Genomic DNA, 12913 nt, shown 5'->3' on the forward strand with positions numbered 1-12913 from the left:
TTGGCATCTTCTCTGCAGTCATTTGCTCCTTAGCTAGTATGCAGGTACAGCTGGGTATCTCATCTGCTCAGTATGCATTTCTCAGTGACATAGCATGCTATAACTTGGTAATAAAATGGATATCAAAACTGGGCAGGTCTGTGATTAGCTAGGTAATGCAACAGCAGCTAGAGATTGTGATCATCTGATTGCTTCTTTATCATCCTCTTTTCACTTGTTCTTATTTTCTTCAGCCTCATGAATTCAATTCCCTGTGCACAGTTTCCATGAAAACAAGGTATTTAACTCCGGTATTTCTTCCTGTCTAAGGAAAATCTCAACTGCTAAATAAACCCCATAAACAGTCCTTCCACAGGCTGTCTTTTCTCTGCTTACCACCCTTCCAGCCCCACCCCTAGAGCTCTCTTATTTCACACTCCATTAAGTCATGTCAAGATACTCATAAAGGCAAGAAAGGAGAACACTGAACTTGTTCACCTGACCCTGCAAGAAGCAGCCTTGTTGAAGTCATAAAAAAGTGACATTTCCAAAGCTTGTTGGGGACCGTGATTATTTGGACTGTAAATCAATAACATATCTGTGCTTAATTAAATTCAGCTGTGGATACTGCAGGGCTTGTTCCTCAAAACTGGCTGGAGTTAATGAATTTTTAGATGGCTGCTGTCAGCTGAACCATACAAGGGAGTTACCTGAGTTGTGTTGATTTATTCCAAGTGCAGCGATGCTCTTCCAATCTATACATAATGAATATCTGTGTCTTTCTGTAGTTAGTTTTTGTATATATTTATCGTTGTAAGTATAGATAGTGACAGTAGGCAGGCTCAGGATCGCATTGTGCTATGCTCAGGAAGCTTACAGTGATTATTTACCCATGTGCGTGCATACATATAAATGAAAGCATGTGTATGTGTGTACAAACTACCTGTTTGTACACAAAGCTACCTCTTGATGTCTTTCTGCTGTTATCAGTTCCTCCAGAAACAGCTAAATCTTAATTGATTTTTATGTCTTTTTACAGTGTCACATTCCGAAAAAGGAAAATTAGGTAATTTTCTTTGAAACAGGCAAATTACTTCATTTTCCTAACCCAGTAGTTCTTCTAACTATAACCCCTAAAACATTTTGTGTGTTACCTTTTTAGGCAGCAATCTGAGCTCTGCATTCTGCGGTTTGCAACTCCAGGGGGATTACCTATTTTGGGTTTCTCAAAAATACAGAAAAGTGGGTTTGCAAAAACTTGGTTTACCTAACCCTCCATCCAGCTCTTCTCCCCCAAGGTAGTTCTCTGTCAAGATTATTTTTTCCCCACCCCTTAGCTCTACCATGTAATCTTGATGTTGTTTCCGTTGTGTGCTGGTTGGGTTTTATGCACGTGTGTCTGAGTGTGGTTGTAATACACAATCTCTATTTTCAACGGATGGAATATACATGCTGATGCACTATGGAAATGGGGAAGGGGAGTGTTTGTGCATACCATACCCATTTGTGTATTCAGTTAAAATTTCTTGTCATTTCTGATGCTGTCTGGCAGAACAATAGGAGGGTGCGTATATTGTGTTCAGGGTAGATGAATGAGTTCAGTTTGTTTTCACCTATTCCCACAAGCCTACAAGATGAATGCCGAGAGCCTACCATAGAAAATTGATTTAAATCCAAGAGCTGGCCAAGAAACAATGCTGATTGCCTTGCAGATTACCAGAATGCAAGAAGCATAAGCAGCCTAACTGGAAGGCAGTGAGCTTTTGGAGGCCTTCCTGCCCACAAAAGGAGAGACTTTCCTGGGGAGATGTAGAGGTTTTCAGGCAGAAGAGTTTGTCGGTACTGCTTTATTTCACTGTGTAAAGTGTGCTTTTACTGTTTCAATCCAGTGCTTAGCAAACAGAAATCTAATTTTTGTGGTTGGTTTAAAACAGAAGAGAAACAAAAAGAGAAAAGGTAGGTGGAGCTAAGGAGATATCCTCAGCTACCTTGTATTTTCTCTCTGTAGAGGCATTTTGAGCACCACTGTGAAGGTCCTCTCGTGTCTTTTAAAAGATTCATCAGCTTGAGATGATTTTTCCGCAGGTTTGTTCAGGATGGTAACATTTCCTTTTTGATGGAGCTTGGCTGTGTGTGCATGTGCAGGATGGTGTGATTGTGGGTGATGTTGACAAGGTGCAATGAGATCGGTGTCTGCCTTTGGACACACCATAAATAAAAAGACCTTGACTTCTCCAGGCAGCTGACCTCTTTAACTAATGTGCTGTGAAGCTTCTGTGCCACTTGCTGCATCGCAGGGGTGCCTTCCTGCTGTCATACGCTGCAGAGGTGACCGTGTGTGGTCCCCTGGGTTGGAATAGGAGGGCATCTGTGTTGCAAGATGTGCTGCCCTTCTCAAATGTTTTGTAGTTTAACTGGATAAAAGCTGCTGTGTATTTGAAAGCTAATTCAGGTTAGGTCAGATGTGAACGCAATCAGTTAGCTGTTCCGGAATAATTCGCTTGTATAAAGGAGCACAGAGGGAAAATTTGGAGACACAGTACTGTTAGCATGTCTGTGGGTGAAGCTGAGGAGAATGAAGTGACTTGAATGTCGCAGAGGCTGGAACTGTAACCTGAACGCAGATCTAAGGGTGCCTTACAGATAGCACTGAACATGGTGCGTTAATCTCTCATCCCATGGAATAGATGTTCTGAGGCAATCCAACAGCTAATTTCAGTGTCTCTCCCCTTCCAAATAACCACTACATGTGTATTACAGTCAGTTGGAGACCGGTGTTACGCCAGGTCCTTGTGATGAGAAATGTCACGATGGAGTAATTAAATATAGGGGCTTTAGGGACAGTCACTGTGGAAATTGCCCTCCATGGCAGCTGCAATGTTTATTAATAATTAAAGCTGTGCCTGCTGTGCTTTTCACTGAATTTGTTTCATTAATATTTTATTGTTTTAAAGAAAAGAAAAAAAAACAGTGAAGGTGGGAAGAGAGCCTGTTTCCTAAGCAACAGCAATGCACTTCTTTGCAGTTATTTTTAAAGGCAGGTTGCTTCATTTAAGATTTGGAACCAATTACTGCTACATTGCTTCAGGCATCTGGAAAGCTGCTTTTCTTTTTTCATTTTCCTTATTTCTAATTGGAAGACAGAGCAGAACAGTAGCTGGGTTAACAGTTGTTGTGATGGTTGCTAGACAGGATCTATGACTGTGATGTGAAGAACATCCCCGTGCTGTCATCACTCCTTGTTCTTCCCATGCTGCTCTACCTGGCCTTACAAAACCCCACGGGCAAATAAACAGCGCTCGCCCCCGCTGCTGCTTCTGTGTTAGGTGCACAGATGCTCCCTCTTCCTTTGAGTAGAAACAGCCTTGCTTGCAGAGATGTCATCAGCACTGGGCTTCCACTTGAGTAAGACCACAGGCATTGCCTTTGCCACCTGCAGATGTCCTTTGATTGCAGCGAATGTTTCCTGGTATAAGCTGATTGATTGCTGAGAGGAGTCAAGTAGGGATGTGCCCGTGTGTGTCCTGGTCGTCTGTTCAGGGAATGGTGCCATGCTTAGGCTTTTGTGCATAATACGGATGAAAAAGCAAGGGGGTGGTTGTCTTCTGAGGCAGTAGTTCTGGTTGGGAAGTACACCAGCGTGGGAAGCAAGCATCAGGCTTGCTGCTCGGTAGCCTTGTCTGATGCGGTCAAGCACATGTCCTAAGGGAGCAGGAGTCTGCAGAAGCTTAGGCCATTGGCACTGTTCCGTTGTTGCCGTACAGTATCTCAGTCAGTCTGGGGTTTGCTCCTCCTGGGCTAGGACTCCTCTGGGTTCGGCCTGAGGAGGACCCTCTTTGCAAACGGCAGTAAGAAATGCTAGGACAGCTGTTCTGTTATAGGCCAGGACCACCTGCAACAAAGCCTTCATTGTGGAGGGGTTATTGGTGGTCGTTTCTTGGGGATATTTTGGAGAGAAGAAACACAGTGACTTACTGTCCATCTCGCAAGGGGGCAAGGCTGAATAATCTTTCTTCTCTGTTTCCAGATAAATCTACTTTCAGATAAAATGCTGATAAGTGCCTTGATCTTTAGTTCCTGATACAAGTCTTTGAAGTGTTCAAGAATGCTGTTCTCTTGCTGAAAAAAGTGGAATAAATTCATACATACTTTCTTCAGATTTTTCATCATCTATGTTTCGCTGTCTCTCAGTATGTGTTTATACAATGCTTGATGCAACAGGACCTTAGTCTAACACAGAGGGTAATAAACAGGTTTTTAAAATTTAGGATACTCTTTTTATCAATCTGAAAGCAGTTTGCCAGTGTTGTTTAAAGTGAAACTGGAACATAATAAGCAATTAAATGAGGGATCACAAAGAAAAGTGAATCACACTAGTATTTTTTTCAGAGAGATAGTGGGTGTAAAAGTGTTAGAATACCTTGTTGTACCTCTCTGCTAAGCTTTATTTGGGTTACAGTGACATGGAAATAACATGGACAAGCCAGTATTTCTTTTTTCTAACACAGTAGCAACTTTGTCCATTTGCCCTGGAAACAGAAGAGGGTGAGGATTTGCATAGCATGAGCGTTCATGCTGAAGACATCAGCTGAATAGTGTGAAAGCTTGAATGTTCTTATTTACGAAAAAAAAAACAACAAAAACAAACCAACAAAAAAACCCGAAAACCTAGCAACAACAGAAAAAAACAAGTCCTTCATTATCAGTAAGAACATGAGATGTGCTATTTCATTTATACCAGCTGTAAGGCTTTTCACAGGGCTTGCCGGTCTCCCAAGATACATTTATTGGAGAATGGCTATGTGTAGGGTTTTCTGTATTTACTTGAATTGTCCCTGTTGTTCGAGTGCTGGGAGAAGCTGGTCACAGCACAGTGCATCGTGATCCTGGCCGTTGGCATGCTTGCCAACGGCTTTTACATGACGTGTTTCAGATTAGGCAGCTTGAAGAGGTACTGTTAAGATAGTACGTGTTTCTTGTTTAATTTTAAGTTTAAATTGGAGTTTTGGTTGTGGTGGTTCTCATATACGTTTTGCAATAAGGGAATATGTCAAATTTATTCTGAAGAATTTGCAGTCTGAATAAATTTAGGACTAGGAAGGAGGAGAAGAGAGAACATGGACTTCTCTATTTTACAGAGAATTAATTCAGGGTATACAATTAGAGGACTTGGCTTTGCTAACTCAGGTTAGTTGTATCTTGATAAAAACTGTTAAAAATTAACAATCCCAAATCCCCAGGCCATCAGTATTTAATTCCACTGGCTGTCTCATAGGGAAATTAGGTCTTTCCATGTAAATTTTACCTACTGTCAGATTTTATCCAATGTTACTTAGCTTGAAAACATATCTGCTTCACAGTTGAAAGCAAAATAGTGGCATGGTTATCCCACAGCGCATTTCCAATTTATTTTTATAGTGCTGTTTTCTGCACTCTCAGAGCGAATGGTTGTGCTTTCTGAACACACATTAGGTTAATTTGTGTAGTGAGTGATAGCAGGAAGCCAATTAGAGTTTTCTTTTTCCAGTGTGGTAAGACACAAAATGTGAAGTTGTATTAATACCTCATAAATGCTTCTTTTAACTTTTTTGTTCATTTAGCAGGTTGTTCTTCAGTCTTGCAAAACAAAGAAGTAGGGTAGCAGTGCTGGAGATGACAGTGACGTTTTTGTTAACACTCTTCACTCATCCTGTGATCCCCTGACTGCCATAGCTTCTAGGCTAGCTAAATGCAGGAGGTGTTTCTGCATGCTGTTCAGTCTTGCCTGGGATTCAGGTTAGTTTTCAGGGACTGAGCACTGAGGATAGGTCTTTTTCAGACTCAAGCTTTCAGGTATTACGGAATTTGAAGGCCATTAAGTACAGTAAGGAGGGGCAGTCTTTGGCAAATGCTCAGCACCTGACAATATCAGGCTTAAAGTGCTACAAAATGCTGCCGAATCTTGGGAGAGATGCAGTGTGTATCAGAGCCAGATGGAATACCATTTGTTACTCATAACGAAAATTTAATGTGGCAGTTCTAACTGCAATTTACCACAGGACTGCCTGCTGTCATTAAACACAGGAGAGCATCGCTGAGATGCTGAACTCAGACCCTCTTGTAAGGGCTGGCTGCCTGCGTGGGTGTCATTGAGCACACACCTTGCAGATAAAGTTGGGTTTTTTTCCTTCCCTATGAATTAATCGGTCTGTTCTCCTTCATACCTTTTTATGGACAGTGTTGACTGGATGAGTCATTTGCAGTCTCAATTTAAAAGCTGATAGACAGGGAAGGATTGTTTTTTATTTTGTTTTTTATTTGTATTTATCTTGTTTCTTTTACCCGCAGCAATTTAAATGAGCTCTGGTTACATTTCTGATACACAGTCTTGCAAGGCAGAAATGCAATGCGGTCTTTCACTGGTGACCATCAGAGCATGTTATAGTAAGGTTTGCAAAATGAACCTCACAGGTGGATCTGTTGTAGTTGTAGGTCTGCCTGCATCTCTATTCCCTCGCAGGCTGTAGGAGTATTTATTACATTTTCTTCTTGGTTCATAAGCCTTTTAATCTTTCTGTCCAAAGCTAGATGATAGGCTCTGTTGGAAGGTAAGCCTGTCTTACCAGGTTTTATGACTTTTTGGTCTTGTAGTGCTCTCCAGTGCTTTGAGAGGGGTTAATCTTCCCTAGCATAATTGTTCAGTTTCCTATCTGTTTTCCACCAGCCCCTATGATTTTAGTCCAGCAAGTGTCCTAACAGCTGGTTCATCTTCAGTACCTGTGACTGCAGAGTAACTTCATACTGGTCACAGGTGATGTTGTCTTTTCCTGAGGTCTGTGACTTTGTTCTCTAGCTCCTAACCAAGTGATGTCAGAGTTGCAGACAATGGCTGCTGCTTCTCCAGGTTGTAAATCCTACTACGCCAAGATGCGTGGTCACTAGCTACATGGGCATCTTACCCTGGAGATCTTGGTTACTGATGCAAAGACTTGAACAAGTCATTATTCTATAAGCTTGCCCCTGACACTTAGAGAATTTTCTAGGCTGGAACATGGGTGCCCACAACATAACTTGAATAAGGTGTGTTAAGTATTTCAAATCAGAGAGTCTGAGTGGTGGTGGAAGCTCATTATGGGCCTAGCAATTTGTAGTTGTGTTTGAGGTGACAAACCGGGTGTAACTGAAAACAGTGTGAATATGCAGAGAGCCTGAAGCAGCTGCAAGCTGTGGACCACTTGTCAGTGGAGAGTGAACTGCCATATCTGGTGCTGATGTTTAAGTTCACTGTTATTAATCCATTTGTTCCTAATGTGAAGGAAGAGAGGGAGGATTGAGTGGGCTGAAGTTAGAAGTCTCCTATCTCCTGTGGATTCCCCAGAAAGAAATGTCTTTCCCATAATCTAGGTGAGTGGAGGGCATCGTCATTGTACCACTTCCCAGCAGAGTCTGTTTCCAGCCAGCCATCGTGCTGCAGTTTGATACATGTTCCCTTCTATCAACACAGTAAAACAACCAAGTGTCTCTTCTCAGCCAGCCGATGCAAAAGTTCAATGAGAACAAGTTGAGACTTGTTTCAGAGTTCAGGAATATTAAACCAAAACATTACACAAACACACACACCCCCCCAAAAAAAACCAGCTCAGCTGTGACCTGGACTCTGATGCTTGTTTATATGTGCTCTGAAAAAAGTGTAGCTCTGGCTTTGACTCCTGTACATCTCTCCTCACCCAGCCTCCTCCTTTCTCTAAATTTTGTATTAGTCACCATGTAATGCGAGATCTGCAGGCAGCAGTACTCTAGGAGCAGTTTGTGGTTTTGTCTTGAATATGCCATTTTAAAGAGTGAAACACGTAATAAAAGTGGCTTTGATTTTCCTGATACATAGCCTTGTCTGTCCTGTAAGTTTCCATGTATATCGTAGTTTCATTGCGTCTGAGTTCCTTCCCAATCATGTTAACCAATGGGACAGTAGTGTTTGCATGTGTGTCATGCTTTTTTGTAGTCTTCCCTTTGCCAGAGGAGAATGAAATACATAAGGGAGTTGAGGGGGAGGGGGTTGGTAGACTTTTTTTATTATTTTCATATCTATTTCCAGTAAGAGGTGGCATAATGAAAGTATCGCACTTCCATTTGGGACATGAAGAGTTAGTATTTTAATAAAAAGAAATAAAAGCTTTATTTAGTCTACCCTGCTTTTGCTAATCAAGATCCTATGGTAATGAGGGCTCTATGGTCACTACACAGAATAAGTGATACACAGCAATCAGCTGCATGCCAGTAGTTGGTTAAATACAGCAATTTCTCACATTCTGCATTCAGAGATCAGTTCAGGTTTGAACCCGATCTCCATATAACTTACATGAGGTGCCTTCTTGCCAGTATCATTCTTCGCAGGCCACTGCTACAATTCCTACAACATGATTTTAAAAATGAGTAGCAAGTAACAGGGAAGTATGACCTCCAGTTAGTTCTTTTCATTGCAAACACCAGGCCACGTGGAGAAGTACAAGTGGGAGAAATGGATACAGCAACTCAGAAAGATAAATAGGAGCCTCTGCTCGAAACAGATCATTGGTGAAAGCAGATTTCTAGCTCGTTATATCTTGAGTTGGGGGACCTGCTTGTGCCATGAGTAGTTGAGAAGAAGCTTTGCCTTTGGCCTAAATTTCAGTAGAACTTGGAATTTTTTCACAGTGACATGCGTAAAATGGGGGAAAATACTGGGAGGTGTTTCAGTCCTTTCATTCATTTATGTGCTGACATTATCTGTAACTTACAAAGTGTTTTTTGTTGCAGATGAGATACGTGCTTGCATCATCTGATCTTGAGATCTAGTCTGCCTTTCTGTCTGTCTCTTCTCCCCTCCCCAGTCTGTTCTCTTAACTCCAGACCTGATCAGTGGGTGTTAGCAGATGGCATTCACGAAAGACTTGAAGGACAGCAGTACCCAAACTTTATCTCCTTCCCCTTCTTGCAGGTGTTGTGGAAGCCTGTCTCCTGCACATGCTGAAGCGCAGGGCTGCTGGCTTCCTACGGACTGACAAGGTGGCTGCCCTGTTCACCAAAGTTGGCAAGACGTATGCAGTAGCTGGAGACATATGCAAGGAAGTGCAGGAGCTGCAGCAGCAGGTAGAAAGCAGGTGAGGCTGAGGTCATTTTATCAGCAGAATTCATATGATGTGTGTGCAGCATGGAGAGGATACAGAGACTGCTTGGTAAATGCAAAGGGGTCTATCTTGGCCATGTTTGTTAAAGCTTTGTCTCTTTAGTGTCCACAACCGTAAGGCATATGTTTTTGTTAGATCAAGCTGATGGCTAGCAAAGGAACAGAGGTTGGGAATTAGGTCTTTGCTGTTCCATTTGGCTTCTCAATGTAGTGGATCAGCACGTCCAGCCCACACAAAACAACAGAAGTGAATAATAACTGGTGATTTTAGAGAGTGCTCATAGTCAGGGTACAGTGGACCAGTTTGGACTGTTGGTGGGAAGGGATGTGGGTGGCAAGAGGAACTGAAGAACAGATTTACTGGAAAATCTGTTCTGGTGTGCTTGTTGCCAAACCAGTAACAGAAGATTTGTGGGTATTATGGTAGAAATAGTTAAGTTAGTGGAGGCAAAGAATGATAGGAGGAAGGACGAACTAAAGAAGAGGTGGTCAGCAGTGAGAGACTGATTATAGGAAAGAAATTAAGTACACGCTGAACTTGAACACAACTGAATTTGTGCTGGAGTCAAGCATCTGAGTCTGCTGAAAGTCTAAACTTCTTGCTAGTGGTGAGTGGCACAATTAAAATTTTCCATGTGGTTCTGCTGACTGAATCACAGTGTGTGAGCCTGTGGGATGAGTGTCTCGTCTTGTAAACTCAGGACAGGAGTATTTTTTCTCGTTCATAGCAGTAGTGCAGTGGTGCTGTTGAACCTTAAGAGCTCTTTGTCCATTGTAGGAGCTTTTAGCCTCTTGATCTACTTGCTTTGTGAATTGTGTTGCTTTGAAGTCTTAATGTTGTTTAAATTAGCACTTATACTTAGATTCCTGTGTAATTTTCTGGCATTTATCATTATTAGACTTCTAATTATCAGACTTAATATGTAGCTCCTTGTTATGTAGTTTTTAAACAGGTATGTACCTATTTTTTGTATAATTTTTAATTGTGTGCCTACTGATATAGACTGAGATTTTATTAATTTTAGTGGCTTAAATGTTGGGAAGAAGGATGTTTTCTACTGAAAATTCACCAGCCTTTCTCCTCAGTTAAGAGCCCACATGAGCCCTGCTCTAACCACCAGAGACCTTTGGCTGTGTCTTCTAACAGGAAGGAGCAAATGAACTTAAATTCTGTGGTTTTTCTTGGAGAAATTTTGTGTGTTTTTCAGCTATTTAACAACCACAAGTTTTAAGTCCTGTAGAAAATACGCACAGCAGAGAGAGTCTATTAGGAAATACTGCAGGGGGTGGACTTGCTTCGTTGAACATATGAGATGAGACAGAATGCTGTAGCAGTGTAATTGCTCCTGAGGCTTAAGAAGGCCCTTGTTTAGGATGAAATTAAGCACATTTGAATTCCTCTGATGTCAGTGGTGTCGTGTATTTCTTGACCTGTGACTGCATGTGTCTTGCCTTGTAGAGGTGTTGTCATGGCCTAATGGAGGACTAGGCACTGTGTAAATGCAGAGAGGAATTACAGACCTCACTCAAAACAGCACCGAACTAACATACTTTATTCTGCCATCAAACACTTTCCTGAAAGGGGACCTGAGTGCTGTCAAAGAACAGGATAATTTGAGAACGTGGATTTTCTATTGCAGATTGTTGAAGACGTAAGGGTTTCTCCTCTTTAGGACAAAAATGAACCCTTTTTTTCTGCTATTTTAAGGGGAAAAATTTCTGGGAAAGGGATTAAGAGGATTATTCTTCCCCTGTCAGCCCTATACAGCGTATGGAGAGCCAAGGCAAACCTGCAGTACTGCGCAGAAGTAGGAAGCTCTCCCAGTGCTCAGCTTTAGAGTTCACCTTTCTCCTGCAACTGCATCATATTACCCGATGCAGGAATGTGGACCCATCACAGGATGTCATCCCATGCTGTGGCAGAGGCACAGCTTCACTACCAGCTAGGCTATGGACATGTGGCTTAGTTGCAGTATGTATTTTAGGGAGAGTGGATTTGGGGCAGTGCCCCACCAGTGCTGTCACAGGAGACTCTGTGTGGCTGGTACCACCTTACAGAATTGTGCATTGTGACTTGTTGCTGCATGTTAGGTGTTCGACATGGAGCAGTGTCGTCGTCTTGCATAACTTGTTCTGCAGGCAAAGCTAGCAGGGAGGGAGGAAGGCAACACAAATTCAAGTTTCAGCTACTTTGCTAGGCAGCAGGAAAGAAGCGGAGAGAATAAACCTGTTTTCCTTTTTGTGGATCACCTTTTAGAAACTGAAAGTCCTAGGCAGCATGTCCAGCTTCAAAATCAGTCTCTGGTTCCAAACCTGTACAGGCCATTAATTACCTCAACGGTGACAAGTGATAATTTGTGAGTACCACTAGAGAAATGGAGGGAGCACTGTTATCAGAATGAAAATGTATTTTGGACACAAGTACTCAGTGGATGCTCACTGTGGCGGGACACCCAGCATGGGTAAAGAGCACGTGCGTTGTGCTGAGAAGGCACAAAACTGGTCCTTGGCACAATGCAAATTGCAGCTCCAACCACGTGAAGCTATGCAGTGGCATGGCAGGAAGCATGGTGTACTGGGGTCTACACAGAAAAATACCATCCTGTTCATGCAGCAAAACACCTTCCCACAGTGTGCCTGGCACACAGCGTGCCACTATTCCTCATTGTACTGGGGTCAAGTAGATTTTCTGGGCAGCAGATAACTCCACAGAGAGGAATGACAACTTCCCACGTGGTTCAGAGACCACCGTGCTGAGCAGCCCCCACATTCTTGTTTACAGCTGCACTCGGGAAGTGATTCTGCTCTGTATAACCAGCTCACCATCCTGCCACTAAAAGGCAGCATTAAGCTCCTCATTTCTGAGGTGGACCTGTTGCTGTGCTGGCTTATGCTGTAGGAACAAGCAGGGGGTCTTGGCTGTAAGCAAGCTCCCAGCTGGCTTTGGATGCTCATTTGCTATAGTCTTAGTTTCTCAGCTCGATGTCACTTATCTCTTGGTTGTCTTGTTGGCATTCTGTAGGTGGTAGCAGATAGGATCTCACTGCCAAGGCGCTAGCACAGACTGTGCTGTAGCTATATATGGTGTTTTACAGAGAGAACGAAAAGATGGGCCTGTGTGCAAGGATTGCCTGATGATGGCATGGCAAAGCTCTGCCTGTGTTCTCTCAAATCCTACTCCATGCTTCCGGTCTCGGTGGGGATACCTGGTGCTGAAACAGCTGTGTGTCTCCCTGGGCTCATGGCTAGCTTCAGCCTGAAGGCACCAGACAAAGCTGGGAAATTAGTCTTTTTACTATCCTTCCTGTGGCTCTCCCAACTAACTGTGAAGCTTTGTTTGTTAAGAAGCAAACCTCTGTTCCTCAGGTGCTACTTACGTTCTGCTGCATTTTGCATTTTGTTGTTTTTTCGTTCTTTTGGCATATATGGTCTGCAACAGATTTACAGCCTATTCGTTTCAGCCTAGTATGTGGGAGTTTGGGAGGAGTTCAAATGTTGGGTTTTTTGTAAAGCTCCAGAAGCAGAAAAGATTTTTTTGGCAGGTGACTGCCTAGCCCAAGATACCCAATACAGGCCTGCTGGGGGCTTTTTTTAGAGCTTGTTTAGCATGTCTCTGTGAATTAGATAATCTTTACAGACTTCTCCTATTCATAACTCGGAACTGAGGCATTTAAATCATTAGAGCCTTGATTTTCAGAAAACTCCTGATGATGGACTGACTAAAACTCCACACCCCAGTGGTAGTGAATACTAACTCATTGTAGTTGTAAGGTAGTAACGTAGACAGCT

At 42.6% G+C, this 12913-nt stretch overlaps 1 protein-coding gene across 6 annotated transcripts in view; it reads left to right on the top strand.

Annotated features, from left to right (window-relative positions):
* Positions 1-12913, top strand: part of SGSM2 (small G protein signaling modulator 2) — a 61680-nt gene that overhangs the window by 20167 nt on the left and 28600 nt on the right. For all 6 annotated transcript variants that reach the window (XM_040578672.1, XM_040578698.1, XM_040578693.1 and 3 more), the window contains exon 3: positions 8936-9098. In XM_040578672.1, coding sequence (XP_040434606.1) covers positions 8936-9098 — 163 coding nt within the window. The remainder of the gene's footprint in view (positions 1-8935; positions 9099-12913) is intronic.

Source organism: Falco naumanni, chromosome 1, assembly GCF_017639655.2.
Source record: "Falco naumanni isolate bFalNau1 chromosome 1, bFalNau1.pat, whole genome shotgun sequence".
NCBI classification, from domain to species: domain Eukaryota; kingdom Metazoa; phylum Chordata; class Aves; order Falconiformes; family Falconidae; genus Falco; species Falco naumanni.